We start from the raw sequence: 15,937 nt of genomic DNA, 5'->3' as shown, positions 1-15,937 counted from the left end.
ATTGGCCACACTCGGTTTATGACACTATACTGGTGCTAAACTAAATGTGCTGGTTAACGTTTATATCTAATATATGTCATTTAAACGGCAGGGAAAGCAAACTTTTCCTTTAAATGTGGTCTTGTGATCAGTGACATCAGCCCTCGGCTTTTTGCGAGTCATCTTTATCAGCTGATGTCCTGCAGGAATCTCACTTCGGTCTGAGCTTGCTGAGTTACAAAATAAAATAACGAAAGTGGTCCGGCATTGCCTTCAAAGTAAAGTCACAGGAAAAGCACATACTGCAGTTTTAACTGCAAATACCCCCTGGCATTACTGTCATATCGTAAATTATTCCAATCTAACAGGTTTATACCACTTAATTGTAGGGTGGTGGTCTACAGCACAACATTCGCTATTATACCAAACGAAATAGCTCATTAAACCTTGATTTATAAAGGGTAAATTAACTCTTTCATCTTTATTTGTGAAATACAATTTACCTGTCTTACAGATAAGGAAGTGCTTTTTCAAGAACCTACTTATTTGGTTTGTATTAATATTTATCTGTGATTATCAATTTTACCTCAAAGCGTTAACTTTCAGAAGCATGAAATTCAACGTATATTATTCCCAGCTTATTTTAAAGCTGACAGATCAATATTTGATTATTTAGGCTACATGTAACATAACATGCCTACCAGAAGGTCTATTACAATATGGTAGATCCACAGGATGCAAAGACATAAAGACCATGGTGACAATAATGGACTATGTGTAACAATGAAGATATTTTGCAAACTGAATTAAAATTTAGTCTTTCAGTCTTTTTAAATACATCCTTAATTTTACTTTGGTAGTCTGTTTTCTATACGAGATAGCCATCAATATGGCTTTATTTTGAAAATAACGTCCGGAAATACGCCTTGTCATCTAGAGACACTTCACTCAGTGCGTCAACTCGTCAAATTTGATTCATTTCAGCTGTGGGAATCGTCAGTTCGGGGGAAAAGGGGGCACTTAACAAATACAGGGGACCAGACCCACGTACACACGTGACTGGATGTGACTTTTAATCGTTTTAAACAGCCTATCACTTCATCCATTTCATGTGTGATTTCAGCCCATAGTTTTGCTTATGTTTGTTGGAATCGACTAAACTGTCTGGATCGCTTGTGGACCCTGGCTACAGGAGTGTACAGCCCACTACCATCATGGCCTCTGCCACCTCCACCCCTGCCGGCCTAGGCGGCCGCAGCGGCCGCTCCGCCAGCCGCCGCAGCACAGCCGCCGGCCTGCCCCCATCCAGCACCAGCCCGACCTGCCAGTCCCGCATCCAGGAAAAAGATGAACTCCGACACCTCAACGACCGTCTGGCCAATTACATTCAGCGTGTCCAAGAGTTGGAAAGTGAAAGGTCCTTCATGCTAATTCAGCTGGAGGACAAGGATGAATCGAAAAGCCGAGAGATGGGCAACGTGCGGCGGCTGTACGAGGAGGAGTTAGCCGATGTTAGAAAGTCCCTGGACGACCTGGCCGGAGAGAGGGCCCGTCTGCAGATCGACTATGGGAATCTCTGCGACGAGTACAGGAAACTTCAAGCCAGGTAGTACGGTTATTGTGTAATGTTGCCGTGCGGGTGTTGGAGAAACTATTATGCCAGACTTGGCTCAAAATTCGGCTTATTTAATGCAGTCTTGCTTGATGCCAGACGCACATACTTGCAGAATACAGATGAAAATGTTTCTAAAAATTCTCGACACTTGACACTAAACGGCAGGTGTCTCAGTAATGTTCCTACCTTGAGGTTCAAACAGCTCCCCACCGCCATGAGGCTCATATTTAATTGATGCCTTAACTACACAAATACCGATCTGAGCATTGATCAGCACTATGGTTTACTTTCCAGTTTCCAGGAGAAGAAACACTCAAAATGGTGTTCCTTATACTGTATTTGGTTTGGGGAAAAAACACGTGTCTGTTTAAAGCAGGGTTATTGTTTTAGTCACTCAACATTTCAAATTTGTTACAAAAAAGGTCTGTTTCCTTCAGTTTTCTTCTTTAAAGATGTTGGGATTGTAGGTTTAGAATAGAATGGGGTTTGGGGGTTTTGTTAATCCCTGTATCTCAGCTACCAAGATGGCACCTAAACCTACAGATATTTGAATGGAGTTTGGAATGATATAGCTATAAGTTGTCCTGTGGTGCACACTGTTGTTAACATTGTTCTCCTACACCAGGAACCAGAAGAAGGAGAGTGATCTGGTGAATGCACTGGCCCAGTGGAGGAAAGTTGAGGCAACTCTGAGCTCCAAGGATTCTGAGTACACTAAGCTACTGTCTGAGAACAAGAGCCTCAAAGATGACTTCACTGACCTCCAGCGTCAGCTGGAAAAAGTATGTACTAGAGTTGACTTACACAAACTATAGCAAAACATGGCTATCTGGAAATGTAATTATTCATTGATGTCTGAGGTCCTTAAAGCCCCTATTTGTAGGATTTGAACTTTTTTTCTTTTACAACTTGTATGATCAAAAGCACCTATCTGAAAGTTTATTTGAAGGCAACTGGCCTTGCTTAAGGGTCTTGAAATGCCTTCGAGAAACTTAAACAAGTACCATTAACTTCGGATAAACTAAGATATACAGACAAACGATCAAAAATTGATTGTGGCTTGCTAGCAAACTATTATCTTAACAAGTTACAGTGTGTTGCTGGCCCAGCTAATTTTTAGTAATGCGAAAGTACTAAATAGCAATACCATAAAGGTTATATAGTAGATACTATGTACTAGATTTTTTTAAAATAGTTGAACATGCAGCAGGAGCAGAAAATACCTCAAAATTTTGTACATGTTTGTATTTTCTAGAAGGTGAATTCTACCAACATTGGTGATTCCTTAAGTTTCACCCTGTGACACTGGATAAAAATTTTAATTCGTCCAAAACTAGGGTTTGACCAAATACCTGCAAATATAATGCCATTCCTGGCCTAAACTGTACTTTGTGTTAAGTGCCAATTAGGAAATTGTATCATGTTAACGAATTGAAAGTGGTCACTGTTTTACCTGCTAAACATCAACATGTTAGTGTCATTGACATTAGCATTAGTTTGAAGCTTTTGGAGCATCACTGCATCTGAACAGCCTTACTGGCATGGTTAGACTCTTCCACATGTGACAGTGCCTGGCTTAATACACAGTGATTTACATAGAAAGACATAGGAATGATGAACTTCTCCATTTGAGTATAAGAAGTTTGTAATTGAATAGCAAGAGTAAAATTCAAACCACTTCTCAATGTTCAGCTGGTATATTATCAACCCATTAGCATTGCTGTTGTAGGTGGTGGCTTTTCCATGAAACTATGGTTGGTTGGTTTAACCTTGCATTTCTTATTATGACCTTTTTGTCTATACTGAAAATTGTGAAACATATTTTAGTAATGCTGACAGCAGCTGTCCTGCTGTCAGCTGTAACTGTTATGTTGTAAATACTCAAACTATAATAAAGTAACTATAATTTTTGTCTAAGTTTGAATTATTACAAAATATGGAAAAATTAATAATAAATGTGCCACAGTCTAACACACTTTTCGAATGGACGTCCAAGTTTGTTTGGAGCAGAGAGATGATTTAGCATCTGAAATTATATTATTTATTATTATATTTGCATTGTGTTGGATGTTCTTGTATGTTTTAACAGTGTGTCTGTGTGTTTGTGGCCACCAGGTAGAAGGTGTACTGACTGACACAAAAAACCAGCTGACCTCTGAGATCCTGAGGAGGGTGGAAATGGAGAACCAGGTGCAAACCCTCAAAGAACAGCTGGAACTCCAGAGGAACATCAGTGAGCAGGTAACGGACACACTTGCACGCACACACGCACAGTGGCATGCCACTGAACTGACAGAATTTGCTGTGAATAATTAGCTTTTAAATTCAACTAGTTCTTGTCTATCTCTACTGGTATTCATGTTTTGTAGGAGATCTTTGAGATGCGAAGCCGACATGAGAGCCGACTAGTGGAGGTGGACTCGGGACGACGGAGAGAGTTTGAGAGTAAACTGGCCGAGGCAATGCAGCAGCTCCGCCAGGATCATGAGTCTCAGCTGCAGCAGTACAAAGAGGAGATGGACAAGACCTTCAGTTCAAAGGTATATTACACAGAACTCATGGTTTGGATTTCATATGTTTCAATGTCCAGTTTTATTGCGCTTTTTTGTTAGTTGAAGCTTCTTATTTTAAAAATTCATTGTGGTAAATTCTTTCTGCATTACAGCTACAGAATGCCCAGCTGGCCGCATTGGAAAAAAAAGATGTTGCCTCAGCCACCAAAGACGAACTGGAATCCACCAAGGTTAGAGTGGAGTCCCTCAGCTCCCAGCTCCAGCAGTACCAGAGAGATGTAAGTGTTGTTTGTAGCAAAACCTGAAGAGATCAGTTGACAATACAAGATTGTGATCTCTTGTGCTACTATGATTATGTATATGCTTCTGTGCTGTCCTGCAATCCAGGCTTCTCCAGCCATTGGTAGGATTTCTTGATATCAGCCATTTTTCTATCTGTCCATGGTGCATGCTGTTTTCACTTAGCAGATCATCTCACTTCCTGATGTATTCCTGGATCTTTGTTGTTTCATCCTGATGCTCATTCGTCCCAGGCCTCCCTTGTTGTGCTTAGTTTATAAAGTTCAATTCAAAAACACTTTATTTGTCCCCAGTGGGCAATTTAGTTTTTTTTTTTTTTTTAATTTAGTGTATGTGTGTCTCAGGGTGCTGGATGTGAAACTCTCTATGCATTGTGAAGAGCTTCCTTGTCTTGATATCAGTAACCCTTTTCTCCACCTTTTGCCAACTTATGCCAGATGACTGGCAGGACGTATGTTGATGGCCCAGACCTTGTTCTTGCCATTCAGCTGACTTCGCAATACCTGCCTCATTCTATGTAGGTGTTTTACTGCAGCTGACTTCCTTGTGGCCTGCTCATGGTTTCCATTTGCCTGTGAGATCCTAAGGTATTTGTAAATGTCCTGAACATCTCTAATGTTGCCTTCTGGTAGTTCGACCCCCTCCATTCTGATCATCTTCCCTCTCTTGATGGCTGCCCACCTAGAGCCGGGGTTTGCTCCGAGGCCTTCTAAAAATCATCAAGTGCTTGCTTATAGGGAAATGCTGGGTTCTCTGTATTACAAAATATAATTGATTACAATCAAAAATTTTCAATACCGGGTCCAATACCAGTTCCTGAACAATACTTTTTTGATACCAATTTTATGATATCAGTTCTAACAAAAAGAAAATTACGTTGCATATTGCAGAACAAATCTTGACTTTTATTTTTCAACTTTGGCGCTCTTCCACTCCAACGAATAATTTCCAGTGCAAAAACACAGTTGCAATCCCGTTAAAATGCCACACACTGGCACACACATCCTTGGTACTTTCAGATGAAACGGAGTCCAGTGGAGGAATCAGGCCACTCAGGCTTTTTAACGCTAGCAACGATGACTTGTTTTGCATATACTGCATCACGCACAATCTTGCTAAAATGGAGCCACGCTTTTGACCAGTGGCATTTTTTTTTAACCGGTTTGACAACACACACACAACTACAGTTTCCAACACAGATACACGTGACAGCAGCGGCAGCATGATCAGGTCTTGATCACGTGATTAACCTCTGGGTACCGAAACTTGGCACCGAAAGACGAGGCATATTTTGATACTCGGTACTAGTGAAGCATTTCGGTCCGTCCCATAAAAGAACCAAAGTTCGGTACCCAGCCCTAGTCATGAGATAACTTTTGTTGTGAATTGGCGCTATATAAATAAACTGAACTGAATTAAATTGTTAGACATATCACCTCCTTTGTATAAGCTGACTCGTCATTCTTGCTGACAAGACCACCACATTTGTCATCAGCAAACTTGATGTAATTCGTGCTGTGCATTACCTCAGTTATGAGTCTGCAGTGTGAACAGTAGAGAGTTGAGCATACAGTGTTGTGAGGCTTCAGTGCCCGGTGTGATGGTGCTGGAGATGTTGCTGTCGATCCAGACTTTCTGAGGTCTCTGTTAGAAAGTTCAGGATCCAGTTGCAGAGGGAGGTGTTCAGGTCCAGAAGGCTCAGCTTACCAACCAGCTGCTGAGGGATGATGTTGTTGAATGCTGAGCTGAAGTCTATGAACAGCATTCGAACATAAGTATCATTATTGTCCAGGTGAGAGCCAGGTGGAGCACAGTGATGATAGCATTGCCCGTTCAGCAGGTGGGATGATAAACAAACTGCAGAAGGTCCAGGGTAGGGAGCTGTAGGTCCTTGATGTGTCTCATAACCAGCCTCTCAAAGCACTTCATGATGGTGGTCATGAGAACTATGGGTCATTGAGACAGGACGCTGGTGACTTCTTGGGCAAGGGAATGATGGTGGTGTCTTTGAGATGATGACTGATGATGCATACTCCTCCAACTTGGGTGTGGTTGCCGTTGGTTGCTGCTTCCCTTAACATGTGCCAGTCAATGCTTTCAAAACAGTCCTGAAGAGCAGAGATGCCTCCTGCCAGCCAGTTTTCATTTCCTTCATGACCAGGTTGGTGCATCTAACAGGCAGTTTGTTTGCAGAAATGAAAATAATAGAGAAGTGGTCTGAGTATCTGAGGTGGGGGGTGGGGGTCTGCCCGATACGCACCGGGGATGTGACAGGAAGGTCACTGGTTCGATTCCCCCACCGGACGGGCAGGAAAAATTTGAGTGTGGTGGAGTGATAATGTCCCCACCCCCCATTAGCCGGCTGATGTGCCCTTGACTTAACCCCCAATATATGCTCCCCGGGCATTTGATGCAGCCCACTGCTCCTGTGTGTTTCACTGCATGTTGCATGTGTGTGCGTTTCAATCAGTGATGGGTTAAATGCAGAGAAGTCATTTCCCAGCTTGGGATTAATAAAGTAACTTAAATTAAAATTAAATCCAGCGTGTTTTCCCCTCTGGCTGCAAAATCCACATATTGATGGAACTTAGGGAGCGCTAACTCAGGGAGTGCTGCCGTGAGATTTACATGGTTGAAATCTCCGGAAAAAATAAAAAGTCTGTCCAGGTGTGAGCTTTGCTTATTGTTGTGTACAGTTCGTTTAAAGCTTCCATAGTATTAGCACTGGGTGGAATGTACACTGTGACAATGAGCACAGGTGAAATCCCATTTCAAATAAAATGGCCTGCAGCTGACGATTAAGGATTCCATCGTTGTGGAGCAATGAGTAGAGAGTCACACCATTCCTTGTTGATATAGATACCCACGCCACTGCTGCAAGTCTTCTCGCTCAGAGTTGCGTCTCTGTTGGCACAGAATAGCGCTAGCCCGTCTAGTTGGATGGCAGCATCCGGTACTCTATCGCTGAGCCACATCTCGGTGAAAACGAAGACGCAGCAGTCTCTGCTTTCCCACTGGGTGGTTCCCTGAAATTGGAAGTAGTCTGGTGTATTTTCCAGGGCTTATGCATTGGTGAATATGGATGGAAGAGCCAGCCGGCTAGGTCTAGTCTTCTCAGGACCTGCCTCACAATAGGATGTAGATCAGTTAACTTTAACAGATAAACAACATAAACTGAACAAAGAGTAAATGATATTTATTGAAAATCAGCAAAAACATGCCTCTAATGGTATTGATAATCACTGACAGTGTTGACAAAATCATTAATCAGCACGCTCAGTACAACTGTACAATTAAAAGAAAATTAAAAACTTCTAAACAACTGATGTAGGTAGATCATTCACAGAACTCTAACAGATCTTTGCCTTTGATCATATTGAACGTAATCGAAGTGGACAGTCCTTGCAGGTGTGTGTGTCGTCTTTTGGGGCTGCAGAGGCTCTGTCAGAGAGATGATATTTCAATATTGTGTTGCTGGCTGGACCTTTCCTGTGCATCTCCAAGCCTTTCTCTGATGTCTTTTTTCTCTTTTTGCCAAATCGTGTATTTGTCCTATTTTTTTTTTTTTTTGTCTTGAACTTCTTCCACCTTTGCCTTTCCTTCTCTAGCACACCACGTTTGCACTCTGGGTCACTGTGTAATTTCTCCCTTTTTCTTTGATACTCCCTATTTCTCCTCCTTTGTTTCTCCACTGACGCCTTCTGTCTAGCCATGGTTTCACAGATCTAAGATGAAAAATGTATTAGCATTCTAACTAGGCCCTGGAACATGATTTTTATTAACTTGGCATGATTCATTAACATGATTTAAATATATTTATAGTTTAAAATCATAATTTTAATATATAATTATATAATTCAAAAGCAGGAAATTATTGAAACACAGTCAAAGGAAGAACACACCCTGTCCATTTTCTACAAGTAAAAAGTGTGTGGTATACAAGATAAAATCATATAAATCAGACAATATGTATGTTTGTGTGTGCAGAACCATGAAATAACACTGGAATATTTAACATGTTCATAAGTAATTTTACCACATTAAGGGCTTATGAGAGGACCGTCTGACGGTGTCGACAAAAGGGATTTCTCCTCAGTGTTAAATATGTATTGCACGTTGCTGTCATTTTGTTTTAGTCACTAGCTGCCTCAGTAACCTCACTAAAATGGCTGAATTCAGTCCACAATAACTAGACTATCATTATTGGGAAGATGGCATTGACAAGTTAAAGTTGTAGTATCAATAAAACAAAAACTTACCAGAGCATGTGTAGTACTGCCGCAGCCCTTCTACGGACAATCTGTCCACTCCCTATTAATCTCATTATATGGAAAGTTGGTTTCAGTTCACCGAGGGGTTGCTCATGAGGTAGTCCTCAATGAACGGGAATGAATGGAGCCGAGTGGCCAAAATAATTATTTACACCTACTTCTAGACTAAAACGCCCAAATTTTATTTTAGTTTTTGCAAATATAATATCGATTATATATCAGAATTGAAAAGAAAAAAATACTAATGTTTGTTCGTTTTTCTTACAGGGCAGGTGGTTTTGCCCATAAAGCGCTAGCATTCTGCTAATGTTTGGCAACTGGTCGGTTAAAGATTTTCAACTAGCAGCGTTACGTTACGGTAGGCTGATTTCAATTGTCATTACTTGAACATAACCACAGTAATGCAGTTTCGTTTTGTGTATTATAGTCCTTATATTTTCCTAACGATATCTAAAGCAGATGTTAGAAGCAGGGTTAAACCAAAACACTAAACTTGTTTGATGCGTGAAACCAAAATGGCAAATCCAGTAAACTGGCATGTATTCCGCAAATACTTAAAAAATAACACAGAAAGGTATTTCATCACAAAAAAAGCCACAAAAATGTAATATTATAGAATTGTATCTATTGCCTCTGTGTCTTATACCGAAAATAAAAAGAAAATTAACCGAAAAAATTGCACCATAAAAGTTAGATTTTGGGTGTGCAGCCCAATAAGCCCCCATTCATTTTGGACTATCTCACGAGCGCCCCCTACATAACTGGAAGTGTAAGAGAGCGGGAGTTCTTCCTATATTAGTTTCTAATCATCGTACACAGGAAGTGGGGAAAGGGGTCCTCAAAGATATAGCTGACCATACTATTTCCTGATTTATTTAGAATTCTGAAAAATCTGACAGTGTTGATGGAAACTGAGGACACAACTTTGATGGGCAGATTTTTATAAAAATCTTGTTTGTTGTTTGATTTATTTATAACATATTTCTTTTAATACATATATTTTCTAATTTGTGGACTCTTTAAAAGGTTTTTTGAGTAGTTTTATACTGTGATATCTCAGAGAGGACAGGCACAGGAACATTCACTTTCAAACTACATAACATAAATTTTTAACAAATTGAATTGAAACTGTAAATGTATTTGGGAATAATTACATGGATATACACAGTTCCTTTTCAATTTTTAGTGTACGTTATTATAGACTTCTTGATCTTTTCCATAAAGATGACTTTTCTGTGTTTTGTCTTAACTCTCTTTTAAAGTATGTAAAGTATATTGACTCATATGTTCATATTCACATTTATCCTTATATTTATTGCCCAATTTTTTCTACGTTTAAAAAAAAATAAAATATTAACACATTTATTTATTTTTATATTGAAATAAATTACATACCGTATCTCTTGAGTATAACCTCAGAACTGAGCAATTGAAGAAGGTGGTCAGGTCTGGTCAATCACATGTTCTTTTCCATTTTGTGGATGGTCATGTGTCATGTGCATGTGCATCACTAACCTGGGGAAGACATGGCACCAGGATGCGCTATGGGAAGAAGGCAAACCAGTGGAGCTCATGGTGCAATCAACTGTGTTAAGGAGTCATAGTGTGCTATAACAGTCCATGCAGTATCACAAGTCATCACTGTATGTGTTATGTGAAGTGAAATACATATTGATGCATCTATAATAATGTAGCTTCATAATGTTTCATTGTTGGCATGAAGTGTAATGCAGTTTCATGCATTTAAGAGAGTCTCTCTTTCAAAAGTATTTATTGTTCTCATTATTGAGGTGTGTATTGGTGTTCAAAACATATTCATCAGACTACCTTTGGTTTATAATTAGTCAAGAACATTCTCTATAATGGTTTATGGTTGTTGATATAGTGCATCAGAAAGCATTGTGTGTTTGAGTGCAGTCATAAAATATTGCATTATAAGTGCAAATGACTATATAAAGCAGTGTAGATGTTGTCTTCACAGAAGTATTAGATTCTTTCTTGGTGTTAACCAAGGTGTTTCTGACTTTTCTGTCAGAAAATGGTGCTGGAGGGCCGCTTTCAGGAGCTGGAGCGGACTCTTGACAGGGAGCGGGAGGTCTGGCAGCAGAAACTCTATCAGAAGGAGCAGGAGCTGCAGAACATGAGAAGCAAGATGTACAGCCAGCTAGAAGACTATGAGAGCCTGCTGGATGTCAAATTGGCTCTGGATATGGAGATCAATGCCTACAGGAAGATGCTGGAGGTGGAGGAACAGAGGTATGCTCGTGATGTATGTATGTACGTCATGCAACAGTTGGTCAACACATCATCATTTAACTATTTGCTGTTTTTAAATCAAAAACACAGCATAATACCGTGCATCTCTGGTGCTCTTGTTTCCCATTTATTATCCAAATATTTTTTCTTAGATTGCACCTATCACCGACCCCCTCCCAGTGCACAGCCATACCTCGAACACACGAACACAGTAGCCGCAGGCTTAAAGGGAAGAAGCGGAAACACGAAGGAACCTCTGGCAGTTCGCCTGCCTATAAAATGTCCAGTCGATCAGCAGAGCGTGGTTCTGTGTGTGTGGCAGAAGTCGACGTGGACGGAAAATATGTTAGACTGAAGAACAACTCTGAAACGGTGAGGCTGTAATGGAGCTGGACAATGGGTTTGTTCGGGGACCTGCCTTCATTTGTACTTTTTGGTATCAATAATTGATTTGAATGTCCCAGTTTCACTACATCATGTCATTGTGCAAATACATTGATCCCTTCACTTTTGCTTGGAGGGACTCTACACAGGAGCATTGGCAAATATCATTGTTGATGTCATAGTAACGTCATCAGGATCTTCTCAGCTTGGACATGGAGACTACAAGTTTCTAAAACAGGAAGTTGTATAGTCTGGTACACTTACCAGGCAAGGGAGGTTTAACAATAAAAATGCAATAGGTTGCATCTAGGAAAATGTCGGATCCGGTAGTTTTTGAAATTGAACCATACCCCCACTGGGTTTTTTTTTCTTCACAGATGTATTTAAAGCATTGGTACATCTTCCTATAGAACAGCATTTTAACTGTTTGTTTCCATTTCTGCATTTCCAGGAGCAGCCGCTGGGTGGCTGGGTGGTTCGGAGGATGTACCCAGACTCTGGAGACATCTCCTTCCACATCCCCTCCTCCTGTGTCCTGGCTGGTGGGCAAACCCTCACAGTGAGTAGTTACTTAAACTTGTGTTTAACTTCATTCTCCTCACTTCCCCTGCAGAAAGAACACATCATCATGACGACATCATTCGGTGAGAAAATAAAATTTAGGGGGCAGCTTAATGAGGCCCCTCCCAAGTAGGTGTAATGGAATTAACATATCTTTCTTCAAATAGTGTTCCAGGGCCTGTTCTCGAGCAGACTGTTTGACATTACAGGTGAAAACACAAAAGAACCGATTAAATGCCTGAAATAGGGTGTTAACATGCATAGGAGATTGCTCTGGAGCTTGGTATCTGGATCACTTTTCTGTCACAGCTTCTTGAGCTCTAGCTTGTGACATAGCATAGTTGTGCACTTACAGTGCCACAGGCTGTATGCAGTGGCTTCCTTTATTACTTTGCTGTGGGTACCTCTGCGTATGCTGTGGAACAGAGACTGAAATACTAAAGCATTGTACTTATTGTAGGACAGTAAGTACGTAAGCCTACTTACCACTTCTGTTGCTATATTTATTTTTTATTTGGGCCCAAGTTAGTTTGACACCAACAAGATGGCAGCTGAAAAACGTAAGTTTCATACGAGTTTCATAGTCTAAACACCATAACAATACACCTGCATTTTGTTAATACAAAATACAAATAATTAATAATAATTTAATTGACATTTGGCTTTTGTTTGAAGAAATATGGTAACTAGGTCACTAAGTAAGTGTAGAGATGTCTACTATCAACATCTGTCCATGTTGTTCTTCTATGTAGTGCTATTATAACTAACTTGAACAACATATCAACTAAAAAACAAATACATACAATACATAGTCTTTCAGAATTCCAATTATAACAACCTGTCATGTTTGGCCTTTGTAATGTATGATGTTTATTGCATGTATGTTTCTCTCTCTCTCTCTCTTTCATCCTCTCTGTCCTGTCTACCTCTTCTTCTCCTCCTTCACCCAGCCGACTATCAGCAGGATGGGTCTCCCTTGTGAGCCGGGTCCTGCTCAAGGTTTCTTCCTGTTAAAAGGGAGTTTTTCCTTGCCACTGTCTGCTTGCTCAGGAGTTCAGGCTCTGGGTTTCTGTAAAGCATCTAGAGACAATTTTGATTGTATAAGGTGCTATATAAATAAATTGAAATTGTGTATGTGTTTGTGTGTGTGTCAGATTTGGTCAGCAGGTGCAGAGGCAGAGGCTGATTCTGGGGACCTTATTCTTCAGGGAAACAGGAACTGGGGCCCCATTACTGATGTAAGGGTAATCCTTCTCAACCCCGACCATGAGGTAAGTGAAACGAACTGTCCCAGAATGCACCTGTACACATCACTGCAGTCAAAACCCTTCATTTCCCCCAATAAACCCACCAATACAAAACGGCAGTAGTGGCATTTACCTTACCTTCATTATAAGCAGTTGTTCTAGATTCAAATCAGAGTCATAGATGACACTTTTAGGGACGATGTGGTGTTTGTACAGTGTACATCAGTGTAAATCCTTTTGTTTGTCCTATCTCACAATGTTGTTGCATACAACTCACCATAGGAGTCATGTGGTTCATTTTTAGGAAATGGCCGAGCGCAGAGTGTGTATGCAGGGCAGAGGTGACGAGGAAACTGAACTGGAGTTTGATGAAGACTATGTCGCGGGCAGTGACCTCCAGCACTTTCGGAGACAGGTAAACACATTTACTCTTAAAACTAGTTTAAAAGAAAAGCAAAAAACAAAAAAAAAACCTGAGTATAAAATGTTTTTTTTTTACAGACACAAGCACATGTGCTTTAAATAATTAAACCTGACATCACTTTTTTTCCCCTCCTGCCTACGCTGAAGCCAAAGAGAAAGAAGAAGTGTTGTTCTGTCTCTTGAGTGCAAAGCAGACGGAGTACTATACACAGTAGGTGAGGAGGGTGGTGAGGCTGCTCGTTTGCTCGTCCCACTGCTGTGTACGGTCAACAAGAGGCATGGCTATTTCATTTTACATGTTGGACTTGCTGCTGCCTTATTCTGTTCTGCTGTGTTATTCAGCAACAGAGTTGAAGGCAAAGGGCCTGCAACATCAAGTTGAGCTCAGTGTGTGTCTCTGCTTTACCTGGCTTCACTGAACCTAACATGACAGGTATCACAAAGCTGGCAGTCAAGTGACTCGGTTATCTAAGGTTGCTACCATCAGGACTTTTGCTGCCAATCACTCATAACTCGAAGTGGTATCAGCTGATGGTAGTGTGTTTTTGACTTTTTTGCTTGTTATTGGAGGCACAATAAGAACATCAGTGTATATAGACTGCAAATTCTTTATGCCACAATAATAAGGTTGTAAAAACCTGACGGCCCCATTGCAAAGTCATTTCATGTTATCCTTACCAGCAGTAATACAATACGATTGTAAAAGCTATTTACATTACCAGGAATCCTGTTGGTAATTAAACAAACAATATAATTAGTCAGAGTGGAGTAAACTTTTCAGTCGTCGCTCTTACTCTCTGTGATGTAATTATCCTGGAAATACATTGAAAAATATTCTAATATATGTTGCTTTATTACCGTAATTTCCGGACTATAAGCTGCTACTTCTTTCACATGCTTTGAACCCTGGAAATTACGGTACTCTTAGTAAATCTCGCTTATGGTAAACTCAGTACTCTGTTCCTGTCAAAATCGTGAGTGCTGACTCAACTTTTCCAGTGATCAGATTGGTCTGAAAGCAGACGTTATTGACCCGACCAGCGTGGGTTAGCATGGTGATCTGCTCTGATTAAAAGGGAGCCAGCTTTGTGATACCAGGACACCTGCATTACACCCAAAGACAGTTGGCCTACCCTTACATCTGGCTTTGTGGTACAGTTCCCAAGGCCCTCATTTGTAAAAGGCACACACTGATGGGTGACAAATTAAAAAACTACTGTAGTGTTAGTGAGGAGCTCTTTTACCATGAGCCTCCACAATACTCCACGTCATAGACTCTCCAGCTGTGTGTGGAACTCGCTCTTCAAAGACATTCATTCAGCTCTTGTTTAAATGATGATTTCATTCATCATGTTTTGCCACCTGTGTATTCAGGTACTTCCTTTTAACATCACCCATCTGTCTGCACAAAGTAGTGTGTGTCAGTGCCTGCTCTCTGTTTTGGAACTTCGGGGGGGGGGGGGGTCAGGGGTCATTACTGTTGTTTGTTTTTATAAAACCAATTATATATTAGATGGAGCTGGACTTCTCATGCTGTTGACCAAGAAAATGGTGCAGTTTGAGCTTTATCAGACATATTATGCTACCACATTATTGATAGCAAAGACAGAAAAGCTGAGGTTGAGTTTGTTGCTTATCAGTAACACCCTGCTGCACAAATACTAATTTTTCATACTATCCCCTAATTGCATGTTCAGGTCTTACCACGCTGCCTGTGTTTTATGATGATATTAAATGTGATAACACTGCTGATTTTTTTTTTTCTTTCTTTTTTCAGGATCTGTCTAAGGAAGGAAGCTGTACGGTCATGTAATTGCTTGTCTATCTCCTGCAGTCCTTCATGTCCAGCTGGAAAACCTGGCTTTGGCCCGGGAGTACAAAAATGTCTGTTACTGTCTGGTTTTCAGTGCTGTCTCATTCAACAAATTCCTACAGTAGGACATTGAAATGTTATTCTGTAAAAGCTCAAATGCCTTAGATAAAAGCGTCAACCTCAGTATTCTTCAATTGTTTCATCATTCTAATTGCACAAGACAAAATATGAGCTTTGCCTTGATTTAATCTAATTTAAACATGTGTGTGTGTGTGTGAAATAAAACTAGCATAATAAAGTTATTAATACAGTTTAATCAGACACTTGGTATTGAGGACTGTTTATTACAACAAATGTGATCATAGTTTAATAGCAGGAAAAGCTGTGCTTCCAGTTTAAAGTGAAGAAGTCATGAAGCTGAACGGCACAGTCAGCAGCTCGAGTTAAAGGTTTAGTTCACTCAGATTATCGCCCCTTTCTGAAATCCTTAATGAAATGAAACTGCCAAAATTAAGAACCCAACAGATGATAACCAGTCGTCCTATCAGCCTCTAAAGTTTGAGGGGAAAAGGCTG

General features: G+C 40.4%; 1 protein-coding gene across 1 annotated transcript; it reads left to right on the top strand.

Moving 5' to 3' along the window:
* The first annotated feature begins 953 nt into the window (after nt 1–953).
* Nucleotides 954–15,683, top strand: lmnl3 (lamin L3). The gene is made up of 11 exons (XM_046387102.1): nt 954–1,585; nt 2,220–2,376; nt 3,710–3,835; nt 3,964–4,134; nt 4,260–4,385; nt 10,714–10,934; nt 11,087–11,306; nt 11,770–11,877; nt 13,034–13,150; nt 13,431–13,541; nt 15,327–15,683. Exons 1-11 carry the CDS (start codon nt 1,194–1,196, stop codon nt 15,360–15,362), a joined length of 1,785 nt encoding a protein of 594 aa, XP_046243058.1. The 5' UTR covers nt 954–1,193; the 3' UTR covers nt 15,363–15,683.
* Nucleotides 15,684–15,937: the final 254 nt, after the last annotated feature.

Source organism: Scatophagus argus, chromosome 1 (genome assembly GCF_020382885.2).
Source record: "Scatophagus argus isolate fScaArg1 chromosome 1, fScaArg1.pri, whole genome shotgun sequence".
Lineage (NCBI taxonomy): Eukaryota > Metazoa > Chordata > Actinopteri > Scatophagidae > Scatophagus > Scatophagus argus.
Note: the sequence above shows the minus strand (reverse complement) of the source record. Positions and strands in the feature narration are given on the sequence as shown.

What these genes read in the sequence shown, in the direction of transcription:
- lmnl3 (XM_046387102.1), top strand. Translation starts at nt 1,194, where the DNA reads ATGGCCTCTGCCACCTCCACCCCTGCCGGCCTAGGCGGCCGCAGCGGC. An exon ending in TACAGGAAACTTCAAGCCAG is followed by an intron (nt 1,586 to 2,219) that starts GTAGTACGGTTA and finishes CTCCTACACCAG; the next exon opens with GAACCAGAAGAAGGAGAGTG. An exon ending in AGAGGAACATCAGTGAGCAG is followed by an intron (nt 3,836 to 3,963) that starts GTAACGGACACA and finishes CATGTTTTGTAG; the next exon opens with GAGATCTTTGAGATGCGAAG.